Here is a 14,453-nt window from a genome sequence, read left to right on the forward strand (position 1 = left end):
TGAATGGTCCACACACATCCGTGTGTACAAGGTCCAACAAACCTTCACCCCTCTCACACGACCCTGTGAAGGGTGACTTTGTTATTTTTCCAAGTAAGCATGATTCGCAACTATCATCTGACTTTAGGTCAAATGACTCCAAGACTCCATCCTTTTGGAGTTGGCCTATGCGTTTCTTGCTTATATGTCCAAGACGACAATGCCATAATGATGCTTTATCCAAGTTATTATTAACAGAATCAATACACAATACATTATTTCCTAAGTTATCAACCACAGATACTGTTTCATACACGCCATCACAAGGTAATGCTTTAAAATAAAGAACATTATTAAAGAAAGCATTAATCGAACCAACTTCAGTATCAAATGAAAAGGTGAAACCTTGTTTATACAATGCATGAAAGGAAATAATATTTCTTGCCATTTCTGGCGAATAACAACACTTATTCAAATCTAAACTAAACCCACTACTTAGCGATAAAGAATAAACTCCAATCTTGGTGACAGGTAAAGCTTTCCTACTCCCCATGATTAGGTTTATTCTTCCTTGCTCCACATTCTCACTTCTTCTTAGTCCCTGCAAGTCACAACAAATGTGAATACCACAACCGGTATCTAGGACCCAAGATTTAGAATGGGGTGAGTTATTAGAAATGATAGTGTAAATGCCTGTATGGTTGGGTTTAACTTTCCCATCCTTCACATCTTGCTGGTATTTTGGGCAGTTCCGCTTCCAATGTGATTTTTCATGGCAATAGAAGCATTTAGCCTCTTTTGGGTCAGAAGAAGGAGTAACGAAACCTTTCTTGGTTCCACTTGAAGAAGAGACATCAAGGGTCCGAGCCTTGGTACCCTTTGAAGAGCTCTTTCTCTTCTTCCCTCGACTTTTCCCGATTGCCAAAACCGGAGTAGAGTTTGGAGTAGGAGTGTTAACAACCGACTTCCCCTTAAGTCCTGTTTCTGCGGTCTTGAGAAGTCCCTAAAGTTTGCTGAGTGTGACCTCTTCCTTATTCATGTGATATGTCATGCGGAATTGATCATAGCACGATGGTAAGGAGTGCAAAATGATATCTATTGCAAGCTCCTCAGGGAAGTTCACATTAAGCTTCAGCAATCAATCCACATACCTTTGCATTTTCTGCATGTGGCTCATGACGGATTCCCCGTCCTTCATCATGGTTGTTATCATGGAGCAGATGATTTCATACCTCTCTTGTCGTGCACTTTAATGGTATCTTTCCATCAGATCTTGGTGCATTTCATAAGGGTAGAAATCCTCATAAGACTTTTGGAGTTCTGTTGTCATCGTGGCCATCATGATGCATGCCACTTTCGTAGCATCCCTTTCATGTGCCTGAAAGTCAGCGATCTCCTGGGGAGTTGCAGTGGTCTTATCAATCTCCTTAAGCTCCTTGTCAAGGACACATTCTTTGTCCTCGTAGCGGGTAATCATCCTGATGTTCCTGATCCACTCATTGAAGTTGGATCCATCAAAAGTGACTTTCCCACACAAGTTCATAAGGGTAAAGGAGCCATTAGGATTAGAGCCAGAAGCAGCATTGTTTGAAGACATCTGAAGGAAGAGGACAAGATTAGTTTAGATATTAAGAGAGTCCTTAATAAAACACCCAAATGTAATATTAAGGCTAGGATCCAATCACAATATATTATAACTTAGAAGAGGTATGTCGTAATCCAAGCTATAACATATTTGAAAGGTAGGTGAATGATGATTCACCAATTTCCACCACGAAAACTGAAATATTAAATATTAGGTTTTTGATTGGTTCTTAGAAATTCCTAGATTCTTTGAGATTCAATGAACTTTTCAAAGGCATGTTTCAATCTCGAGTGCGCCCTCCAAGTTTTGTGACTGGGATACCGAGGATCACAAAACGAGGTGTGAAGTAACCATGCAAATCACTTGGTACTCTTAAAGTTTATCACTCAATCGATGTGCCGGTAAACCACACACGCTCCACCGATACTATAATAAACCTCAAGTCACCCTTTACCTACCTTGTTAAGTCCAAGTTAGTGTGCCGGTTAACCACACACGCTCCACCAACGACTTAAACAAAGTGTAAAGTGTAATTTCATGGATTAGCACCTTATTCACATTTTTCCTAAAGTAACTAAGATTGGGAATTTAATAAAACATTTAGTTACTTTATAATATTCATCATACTTCTAATGAGAATTTATAAGTCCTTGTCTTACCCGTTCGGCTAACGACCCTCCACCGGTCAAGCAAGCGGTGGGTGAGAGTGGACACCCATTAAGTTGCCATTTTATAGGCAACAACCTTATACCCACCATATAGACCGGCTTCATGAATAAGGCGTACTAGCGGTAAGACGACTTTAATCTTATACATACATATATATATATATATATATATATATATATATATATATATATATATATATTATTAACTTATAATATTATAAGTATAAGGGTAGAATTTTAACTTTTAAAATTCTAAGGGTTGGAACTAAAGTTTTTAACATGACTTTACTTGTTCCAAAACTTGAGGGAAAGTTTTGTAAACTTTCAAAACTTTTTATTTCTTGTAACTTATGAGTTTATTAGAGTAATAAAAATGAAGACTCTTCATTTTTCTAACTCTTGTGTTCTTTTAATGGTTTTAACTCAAGAGACTTTTGGTTTTCCATAACTTGAGGACAAGTTATGGACTCCATTAAAACACATTATGATCAAGAATTAAACTACCACATAGTTTACAAATAATTCCTATGATCATCTAAACATCATAAGATCACGAACATGAATATGAACACTTTCATGAATCAAAATTACACTTAAAACTTTGTAATTTTGATAACTAGTTGTTGTAAATGGATTAGCAAAGACATTACACCATCTAAAACAAGTTTTCAAGTACCAAAACAGTTTAGGGTAATGTTTCTAGTCCATTTCCAGCAACTAAAGTCGATAATCTGCACTCTGTGGCTCCTACTCGCCGAGTGCATGAACCTACTCGGCGAGTAGGTTGAAGATACAAGTGAACTCGGCGAGTCCCCCCATGGACTCGGCGAGTTCATCAAGCAGACAACAAGTTTTTCGACTTTTTTCAACTTTTAAGCACAAATAACAAACAAACAAGCCTAGGCTCTGATACCACTGATGGGTTTTGAGCATTCTAACACTTCCTAAGTGTACATGAAACCCTAATAACCTTGGATCTATGTTTGTCTAATTATTATGCAAAGTTGAATTCCAAGGTTATATTCCTATCTAGCATACATGGGGAACAATTTTTAACTCGAATGAAAGATAGAATAACTTACCTTGTTGTTGCTTGTGTTCCTTGAAACCTTGTGAGCCTAGCACCCCAAGTGTGATGCCTCAAATGCTTCACACAACACCAAATGCTCTTGGAAGGACTTTTGAGAGAACACACACTTCTTGAAATCGGCCTAGCCCTCTTGTTTCATATGTGTGTAACCGATTTTGGTGGAGAATGGGATTCTTATATAGTGTTGACACGTCTAGGGTTACACCATGTAAACCCTAATGTGTCATGACTCTTCATTTCCATGACCCATGGGTTTGTAACTCCCATGGAGCATCCTATGGGTGGAACCCAACTTGATAATCCATGGAGCCTGTTAGCCCACTATACAAGATATGAATGATTTACAAAATCAACCCATATATTTAATTAGTTATCTTTTGATCACTTAATTAATTCTAAATTAATTCTTTGATCAAACTAATCAAATAATATTATTAATATATTAGAACTTATAATATATTAATAATCTCCAAGTGTTATTTCTCTCATTTAGTCTATCAAATTGCATGGTGCCATGCAACCCAAATGGACCATGCCGGGTCGGGTCAAGTACTGACCAAAAATAGTTATGGACTTAGACACCTTATCCAACACAGAGGTGGTGCTCAAGACGACCGAGTTGATTCAGCATGTTCGTAGTAGACTGCAGACTGCACAGAGTCGGCAGAAGAGCTACGCTGACAGGAGGCGTTTAGACTTGGAGTTCCGGGTGGGCGATATGTTCCTTCTGAAGGTCTCACCTTGGAAGGGTGTCATCAGGTTTCGGAAGAGGGGCAAGCTGGGCCCCAGGTTCATTGGTCCTTTTAGGGTTTTGGCCCGAGTGGGTCGGGTTGCTTATCAGTTGGATCTTCCAGCAGAGCTTAGCCAGATCCACAACACTTTCCATGTGTCTCAGTTGAGGAAGTGTTTGGTGGATGAGTCAGCAGTTGTTCCCTTAGAAGATATTCAGGTTGATAGCAACCTGAATTATATTGAGAGGTCGGTCGCGATTCTGGACCGGAAGACAAAGACCTTGAGGAACAAGGTAATTCAGTTAGTGAAGGTGCAGTGGCAGCACCAGAAGGGGTCTGAGTGGACGTGGGAGGCTGAGGAGGAGATGAGAGAGGACTACTCGGAGTTATTTGCAGATTCAGCCGTAGTAGACTTCGAGGACGAAGTCTGAGTCAAGTGGGGGAGAATTGTAACGACCCATCTCTGGTATGTTGTTTCCATGTTATTTATTTAGAAGTTTTCAAGAGGGACTCGGCGAGTCTATAGCCCGATTCGTCGAGTAGAGACGGGATTTCGAGCACGTGTAAGTCGGCGACTCGACGAGTCCATATTCGGGACTCGGCGAGTCCGCCTGCCAGGAAGAAACCCTAAATCCCCGGGTTTGCTCACTATTTAAGCAATGTTATGTTCCCCAAACTCGCCTCCTTCACCCTCAGAGAGCTTGTGAGAAACCCTAAACCATTCCTTGTATGATTAAAGTGTTTTTGTGTGGATTCTTGAAGGATTGAAGAAGAAAAAGAAGAAAGGACCAAAAAGAGGAAGTGTAGAGCAAAGATCCAAGGCCAAAGTCAAAGTTCATTGAGGTATGTCTCGGAGTTATTCTGTTTTGTGCTTAAAACCTCCATTAGAACACCTCTAAGGCTAGTTTAATGTATTTCCCAAGCTTTATGGTTGTATGGATGCCTTGTTGGGTCGAGATATCCCTAGATCTGTTCATTCAGGAGTTTTAGAGCCCTGATCTAGTGCCTTTTCGAAGTTTCTTTGCTTGAGAACCCTAGATCTAGCCTTTATTATGCTTTTTGAGCCTTTTATTCTTCATGGGTGCATATGGGCACGAAAAGATAGAATCTTTACGTGTTAATCGAGCTTAGAGAGCCCAGATCTATAAGTTTTATGCACTGGATTCAAGCAGAATCGAGTTTATAGTAGTTGCATGCATGCGACTCGGCTAGTCGTTCTTCCGACTCGGCGAGTCGAGCCGCGAGTCCTTGGTTTTTTTCCCCTTTTGAGTGATGCCGAGTGGGGACCAGTGAATAGTAGAGTGGACTCAGTGAGTTAGAGGTCAGACTCGGTAATGGAGGGACTCGACGAGTTGTTCATACAACTCGGCGAGTCCAAGGCAATCTTCTTAGCTCAAGAACAACTCGTTGAGTTGTTCATACGACTCGGCGAGTCGGATGCAGATAGCCTGAGTTCTAGAATCGAAAGGAAACTCGTCGAGTTGATGCCATACTCGACGAGTAGCAGCGAGCAGGGTTGAGAAGTGAGAATAAGGACTCGGCGAGTTGGCGGACCAACTCGGCGAGTCAGGTCAACTGTAGGTTGACTTTGACCTGGGGTAAAAGAGTCATTTTACCCCAATACAGTTATTAGTATTTGATTGAGTGTGTTTATGGAATTGTAGCCGGGGAGATACCGGAGCAGCAGCAGATAGCTTCCAGAGCCATACACTCAGCAGCCAGTTCACGAGGTGAGTTTCCTACCAGTAGGAACGGGTCTACGGCCACAATGCCGGCTCGTTTAGCTAGCAGTTAGTTCCGGACTTCGGTCCGAAGCAGTAGTCCACGGTGCTTGATGTCTTTGTGATTCAGGCATGTTTATGTGTTATGTGTTCCGGACTTCAGTCCGATGCAGTATATGTGTTATGTTAGCAGATACGTGTTTATGTTATGCTATGTTCAGACAGTTCCGGATTTCGGTCCGATGCAGCTAGTTCCGGACTCCGGTCCGATGCAGGGGACAAGGTCCCAATCAGTTCCGGACTTCGGTCCGATGCAGTTAGTTCCGGACTTCGGTCCGATGGAGTCAGTCCCGGACTTCGGTCCGATGAAGTCAGTTCCGGACTTCGGTCCGATGCAGTCAGTTCCGAACTTCGGTCTGATGCAGTGGGCAAGGCCCAGTATGTGCTTTATTTGTTATTGTATGGTATGTGGTAGTTTGGGGGAGCTCACTAAGCTTCATGCTTACAGTTTCAGTTTTGGTTTCAGGTACTTCTGCAAGTAAAGGGAAGAGCTCAGGATGATGGCATCGCACACACCACAGCTTCAGTTTTCGTCTTGGGAGTTGATTCAGTTTCTTAGATATGTTTTGATACAGTTGTGACACAGTTTTTCTCACAGTATTTTATTATGGTTTTGAGATACACAACGTATGGTTTTATTATGTGATACTCAGTTTTATGATCTTTGTTATATTAAAAATGAAATTTTCGGGTCGTATTTTTGAGATGTTTCAAAAAAAGAACTACATTTTTGTAAAAAATACACTGAATGTTTGGGACCAGAAAAGAAAAAGAAACAGTGTTTGTCTATCAGCACTGAATGAAGATACAAAGAACCCTGCTCAGGCAATCCGCAATTTCAAGCCCTCATAAGATAGAACACCACAAACCTTTCGACTTATGGGCTAATACTAGTTATGTATCAATTGCAAATGTAATTCAGGTATTTTTTTTCAAATATATCCAAATTTGTCCCTTCCCAAAAAAATATATATTGATAACTGTCATCTTAAGATGAGCCATCCTTGATCTTTAAAACTATGTCTAATGGATTTTTGGTCTTGAAATCATTAAATCATGTGGGGTTGGTTTTTATTGTGTAACTAGGTATAAGACCTATGTATTACATGGTTTCATTTAAAAAAATTTAATATGAAAATTCTAAACATTTGAAAAAGTTTGAATTTATAAGAAAAAATAGAAAAATATTGAATTATTAAAATTAAAGTGTTTTTTTATCTTTTAAATTTAAACAAATAATTTATATAAATAAACATATTGAAATTAGAAGAAAAGTCAATTATTGAATTTGATATGCATTTAAAAACCATTATTTATACACCTTCGTTTCGATTTAACCCCAACTTTATTTTTTATTCTCCATTTGCTATTATATTTTAAAAAGCGTTTCATTTTTGGGCCCTTGACCGGTCACCAATATGTCATAATGACGTGTCGGTTTTGAATTTTCTTTAATTTGCATTTAACCCCAATATTTAGGTATAAGTTTGCATTTAGCCCCAATATGTTTTGTTCCCTATTTGCCATTGTTTTTTAGAAAGACTTTCCTTTTAGCCCTTCGTCAGTAATTAATAGGTATTTTCATTCATTTGGTTTCTCAACAAATATCATTAGAAATATTTGGTTTCTTAACAAATATGTCATTAGAAATAATCAGTTGTTTTTTGGATGAGTTACAAATTAATTAACAATTTTAGATTAGCATGTCATATTGTTTATTAGATGTCACAGACTCAAGACGTACACTATGTCTTTTTTCTTCATTTTAAATTACATGTGGACATTAAATTAAATACAATAAACACTGATAATACAAAAAAGAACCATTAACTTACAAGCTAACATGTCCCATCCCTTAAAAAGAAGGCACATATTCGACTCTTTAGAAATATATGGTTTCTCAACAAACATGTCAGTAGAAATAATCAATTGTATTTTAGATGAGTTACGAATGAATTAAAAATTTTGATTAGCTTAAAGATTAGCATGTCATATTGTTTATTAGATCTTACAAACTCAAGACTTACACTAGGTATTTTTTATTCATTTAAAATACATGTGTAGATTAAATACAACAAACATTGATGATACAAAAAAAGTCATTGGCTTACTAGGTAACCCGCCTCGCCCTCAAGGAGAAGTCATAGTTTCAACTCTTACTTATGTTTTTTCCTTTTCCATTTTAAGTTATTATGTTTTAAAATACCTATTCGTGACTGGCTAAGGGCTAAAATGAAATTTTGTCTAAAAAACAATGGCAGATGGGGAACAAAAAAATGTTGGGGCTAAACACAAACTTATACGTAAATGTTGGGGCTAAATACAAACAAAAAAAATACAAAACTGACACGTCATCATTACCTGTTGATGAACGGTCAAGGGTCCGAAAATAAAACGTTTTCTAAAATATAATGGCAAATGAAGAACAAAAAATAAAGTTGGGGTTAAATCGAAAAGAGGGTGTATAAATAATGGTTTTTAAAGTATTAACCCTTACATTTATTGCAATTATAACATTTTAAAATATTATGTGGAATTTAATAAAATGGAAAAAACCACAAAATATCATGTGGAAAAAATTTAATTAAAAATAACCAAAAATGACATCTAACCAAATCAATGAGAGTATGACATATGACAAACATATTTTCATTTATTAGAGTAGATTGTGAGATTTAGTGATAGGTTCTCTGATTTACCACTTTTGTATTTTTATTAGGGGAATGTGCTCATTGTTGTTTTTTCAAACTACATGGTTGGCATTGATTGGATGATGTTATGTGAGCAATATCCACCCAGTGTGGCCTCTGGTGCTTGTTTGGTGGCATTGACAATGTTTCATCTTTATGACCTTTTTGTTCTGGTGGAACTTTGGATGATGAGTATGAGGACATTTTTGTCTTTTTCACCTTTCCGGATGGGACAAAAATTGCAAATTTTGTCTCATTGATACCAATCTAATGCACACCAAACAGGTTCCAAGTGCTCTGTTCTTTCATCTATGACTCTATTTACATGATTGATTTCAGAGTTATTGTGGTACAGGTCTTGATAAAGGCAGTTATAGGCAATCCGAGAAAGGCACATGGAAAGACCTAGAGACCATGAGTGTTAGTTCTTTATATATATATATATATATATATATATATATATATATATATATATATATATATATATATATATATATATATATATATATATATGCTAAATGAGATGTTAATTTTGGTGTGGCTGATAGTTTTTGAAGACCAATTCAAACACAATATTTTCTTTCCTTCCATTGCACTAAAAAGTAAGTGGAACTTGGTTCGCCTAGTTCCATGAGATTAAACGGGAACTTGAATTCAGTTCTATTTCGATCCTTATATTGGGCGCAAGTTATCAAGGATTGTTAAACTTTGATATTAGATGCTTTTGGATGTTATTGGTAAACTTTGATAGTTGTTGTTTTTGATATTTTAATGTTAATTTTTGGTTTTAGATTGTATAGTTATTAGATGTTTTGGCATTTAAATATTAATGTTTGGTTTGGGATTGTATAATTATTTGATATTTGTGGTATTTTTTGTTTAGATTCATAAAAAATAAAAAATTAAAATTTTTGTTATCATATATTCGCGAGGGATTAGCGATGGAAAGAAAAACAATCACATCTTAAATTTGCGAGGGATTAGCTACGGGATTAGAAAACAGATAAAGAGGTTTGCTAGGGGTTAGCGACCGAATATTGTCATTAAGTTTTGTCGCCGTTATCCTAAATAATTGTATTAAGTGACCAATTTGCGATGGATATTCTGTCGCTAAGGTCGTCGCAAGAAAAAACTAATCCGTCGCTAAGATCGTCACAAGAAAAAACTAATCCGTCGCTAAATCCCTCGCTAAGTCATTAGCCATGCTTAATTTGGCTATCGAGTAAGTCTGTCTTTGATCTGTCGCAAATGTTTTTTAGCCACAGATTAGTCCATCGCTACAACCCATGTTTCTAGTAGTGTGACTTTGCAAAAGTGAAGAATAGACTATAGTAAATGTCTAAATGACAAGGGAGTTACTCTTCACCTTTGATTACATGGACCACTATAATGACCCATAAATAGACAATATTAACAAACACAAGAACTCAGATTTCAAAACAAGTTTCATCCGTCAGGAAGAAAGAAATTATAGAGAAACTTTCAAAAGAGCATACAAAATTAACAATAGTGAATATGCAAAAAGAAATACTTATTTCATTCATAAGCAAACTTTCACATTAATCAATAAAACACATATTACATATCAATTATAATCATTATAACCACAAACAACTACATGCGTGACAACCTCTCAAGATTCCCATTTCCTTTCTCAAGTGAAGGGTAATCAGTGTACCCTACAACAGGATCATGTGTATAAAAACTAGCCCTAACATACCTATTCAAAGGTGCATTAACCTTGAGTCTCAAAACCAAATCCGGATTCGATATAAAAAGCCTTCCATAAGCCACCAAATCAGCATCCCCTTTAGCCACAGCTTCAATCCCAAGCTCTCTAGTATACCCACCACTACAAACAAAAGTTCCCATAAATGCCCTTCTCCATATCTTCATCAACTCAGCAACTTCCTCTTCACTTCCATGGCTTCCAGCTTCTGTTTGACCATAAGCCGTGTACCTTGGTTGAGTCACATGAAGATAAGTCAACTTTGACCCTAATTCAACCTGAAGTTTATTCAGTCTTTCAATTACTTCAAGCCCTAAGCTACGTGGGTCAGAATCCATGGCGTCTAAATGGTCAATAGCTGGTGAGATTCTAACACCGACTTTATCTGCACCAATGGCTGTAGCTATCGATTTCACCACTTTCAGTAAGAATTTGCATCGGTTTGCTAAAGATCCACCATATTCATCGGTTCGATTATTGATGCCATCTTTCATGAATTGATCGAGAAGATAACCATGGGCTCCGTGAATCTCGATTCCATCAAAACCTGCTTCAATGGCGTTAATTGCTGCCAGACGATAGTCTTCCACCACCTCTGGTATTTCATGGGTAGCGAGTGGTCGAGGGTTTGGATATTGAGCGTGGGTCCCATCGGGCATTAAAATTCTCCATTTTTTCGATATGGGTTTGCTTGTAGATGATATTGGTGCAACCCCATTAGGTTGATATACTGTTTGTTCAACACAATGATCACTTTCGATTCGAATTTAGGTTCAAAAATCAAAATGTTGAGATTTTGAGACTTTTAGATGGAAGAAAGCGTACCTTGGTGGGATGCTCTGCCGACATGCCATAATTGACAAAAGATCACAGCGCCTTTTTCATGAACTGCATCCACGACTTTCTTCCAAGCTTCAACTTGTTCTTGATTAAATATACCTGGTACGTGAGGGAACCTGATCACCAAATTGGGTTTTTTTTTTTTTACCAGAAAGATCGTTAATTTGGGCTTTATAATGATCGATGAATAAAGGGGTATTCCTAAACCAAATGGGTTTTTTAAATTAAGAATCAAAATGGCATCTTTAACTTTAGAACACAAGTAGCTTGTATCATTGTTTAATGGTTCATAAGATCCACATTATGCATCTAATCTAACTATAAAGTACAACGAAAAAAACACATTTTTTAGTTATAAAGACTTTATAAAGTGGTTATAAAGAGAATGTGACTTTAATAATGGTGTGACTTTAATAATAGTCTATACTGCAGGTCCCACAAAGCACTATGTAAGGAACTAAGAATTGCCACGTGGCGGTTTTATATGGTTTGTCCCGGTGAATTATGTTGGAATGTTGATTTACTAAAACACCCTTGAAGAACAAAAGGAATAGCGAAATTACCCGGCGGAGGTAGGAGAGATCATTGTCCCCTCCGTGATGAGAAACCCACCGGCGGTTGCTCTCTGCCTGTAATACTCCACCAGAGCTTGATTCGGTATGCTATTTAACGCCCTACACCGCGTCATCGGAGCTAACACCACCCTACAACCAAAACACGGTATAGTGATCGGTCAAGACTGGATCAAGCTCAAAATCTGAAGGACTTTTATAGGGGGGACGGATTTATGATTAGAAAGTGAAGAGAAGAAAGGATAGAAACAACGGACCTGTGAGAGAGATTAAACTTGCCCATCTTGAATGGAGAAAAGAGAGTTGGATTGTCGGCAGACGGCGGTGTTTCAGCCATTATTTGCTTGGAATCGGAGATCTGAATGCGATGAGTAGCTGAGAGGATCAGAGGAAGACAGGAAGAAGACGATGGGTGATGATGGAATATAAATATAAGTGAGAAAACGTTGAAGTTGACTGTTGATAATCGAAATCAATTCTCAAAGCAGATCACCAATTTAGACAACGTTTTATACATGGAATGATTTTGATATAGCGAGAACCTACCCCTATGCCTTCCTACAAAAAAATTCAATAGAATTGGCAATTTTTTTCTTTCAATTCACTACATTTTGATAAAGGATTATTTAACTAATGGCGAAAAAAAACTGTCCGATATAATGACCATATACTGCGAATTGAAAAATAACCTGCCGAAATGCAAAAGTCGGCAAAAGTAGTTGTTAGCTGGAAGCGGGTAGTTGGTAGCGTGTAGCAAGTAGCGGGTAGCGTGTAGCAAGTAGCTGGTAGCGGGAAGTTGTAACTTTTATTTATTATATAAATGTTTGGCAAAAGTAGTTGGAAGCTTTTGAAATATATAAAACTAAATAAAAGAACAATTAATTAAAAATAAATAAATATATAAATATATTTTTAAGGATAATTATGGAAATTGATTTCAAAAGCTCATGAACGTTTTGTTAAACGCTACATTAAGTAGTTTTTAGAATCGGAGCGTTTTGTTAAAATTAAAAACTAAACGCTCGTACTGCCAAACGAAGCTTTTTGTTTAAAGTAGAGCGTTTTATTAAAAGCTAAAAGCTAGAAGCTCTCAATCGCTTCCAAAAGCTCTATGTCAAACACGCCTGTGAAGTTTTATATTTTCAAAAGTGTAAATTACATGAATGGTCCCTATGGTTTGTGGTAATTTACGCGTTTGGTCCCTAACTAGTTTTTTTAACTCGGAAAGTCCCTACTGTTTGTTTTTGTTACGCGTTTGGTTCCTACTATTTGTTTTTGTCACGTGCTTGGTCCCTATCTTACCTAAAAAGAATATTATTTAAATAGAGAAAATTGATAGGGTAGGTAAGATAAGTTGAGGGGAATGAAGTTGGGGGTGTGTTTATTTAAATAAATTAAAAAATCAATGGCAAAATAGTTTTTTTAGGCAAGACAGGGACCAAACATGTAACAAAAACAAACTGTAGGGACATTCCGAGTTAAAAAAATAAATTAGGTACCAAACATGCAAATTACCCTAAACCATAGGGACCATTCGTGTAATTTATTCTTTTCAAAAAGAAATCTTATTCTCATACACATATTTTTAAAAATTTTAAGATGAAATTGATTTTCGAACTTCTTTTACTGATTTTCGAATTGTCTTAATGAAGTAAAGGAGCTCAAAATTTCCGAAGACGTACAAATATTTAAAAAAAAATTAAGACAATAAGACGTTTTTTTTAAATATTTACATATTATAGTAGTTGTGTAAATGTGACTAATCACATAAGGGCTATTTGCTTAGAAAAAATTAAATATTCTTTTATTTTTGTTTTTACAAATCCTCTTACCAAATTAAATGATAACATGTGTCATATTAATATATTAAAATATCATTAAATGTGCATTAAATGTTACATATGTCACTATTTAATTGGATAGGAAAATTTATATGAACAAAAAATAAAAAGATATTTAATTTCTCATTTGCTAATTATTTGATTCACACCAATAAGGGCTATTTGTTAATTATTGGCTATTCGTTAATCACATAAGGGACTATTTGCTAATTATTGTTTGAAACACACTTATAACACCAATCTCTCTCTCTCTCTCTCTCTCTCTCTCTCTCCCTCTCTCTTTCTCTCTTATATAAGAAAACTAGGCGAATGGTCGTGTGTTGTGCAGAAGCACATATATTGTTGAAATCTTTACAAATATATGTTTTCTAAAATATAACAATAACGTTGTTGTTAAATTTGATATAATAATTCGTATACTAAGTTGATATAATATATTGATTAATTTAAATTAAATGATAATATATACATCTATTAAAATTACATAATCATGATCGTTTAAATAACCTCTACATGTGGGTTACTCATGAATGAAAATAAAAAATAATATATGGTTTAATGTAATTTATAGTTGTTGTTATTGTTAACTAATTTTTTAAAATTTATTTTGCTTAACGTTTTAATTTCTATCATGTAATTATTTAAAACATCAAATATTGTTTATTATTTTTAAAATTAACAATATAATTATTTATATAGAGTTATTTTTAATTATTGTTATTGTAAGTTATTTTAAGCTACTTATTTGAAAACTTTTAATGATTATAAAAATATTTTTAGGAAATATTTTAGTTAAATTAAGATTACAATTTAGTTTTTGAATTTAGCACTACAATTTATCACTTTTAATTATTCAAAAAATACTCTTTGGGTTTTTTAAGTGGAACTAAAATTTATATTTAAGTTGACCATGTAATTTTATATTTAATAACAATTGAAGTATTTTA

At 35.8% G+C, this 14,453-nt stretch overlaps 1 protein-coding gene across 1 annotated transcript; it reads right to left on the reverse strand.

Annotated features, from left to right (window-relative positions):
• Window positions 1-10,038: 10,038 nt before the first annotated feature.
• Window positions 10,039-12,168, reverse strand: OPR3 (oxophytodienoate-reductase 3). Its single transcript, XM_079002853.1, has 4 exons — window positions 11,923-12,168; window positions 11,657-11,797; window positions 11,079-11,209; window positions 10,039-10,983 (listed from the first exon to the last, which is right to left on the reverse strand). The coding sequence occupies exons 1-4, from the start codon at window positions 12,000-12,002 to the stop codon at window positions 10,139-10,141; spliced, it is 1,197 nt and encodes a 398-aa protein (XP_078858979.1). The 5' UTR covers window positions 12,003-12,168; the 3' UTR covers window positions 10,039-10,138.
• Window positions 12,169-14,453: the final 2,285 nt, after the last annotated feature.

This window comes from Lactuca serriola, chromosome 5 (assembly GCF_051521515.1).
Source record: "Lactuca serriola cultivar US96UC23 chromosome 5, Lser_US96UC23_V15, whole genome shotgun sequence".
Taxonomy (NCBI): domain Eukaryota; kingdom Viridiplantae; phylum Streptophyta; class Magnoliopsida; order Asterales; family Asteraceae; genus Lactuca; species Lactuca serriola.

What these genes read in the sequence shown, in the direction of transcription:
- OPR3 (XM_079002853.1), bottom strand. Translation starts at nt 12,002, where the DNA reads ATGGCTGAAACACCGCCGTCTGCCGACAATCCAACTCTCTTTTCTCCA. An exon ending in ATCTCTCCTACCTCCGCCGG is followed by an intron (nt 11,210 to 11,656) that starts GTAATTTCGCTA and finishes TTTGGTGATCAG; the next exon opens with GTTCCCTCACGTACCAGGTA. An exon ending in CGGCAGAGCATCCCACCAAG is followed by an intron (nt 10,984 to 11,078) that starts GTACGCTTTCTT and finishes TTGAACAAACAG; the next exon opens with TATATCAACCTAATGGGGTT.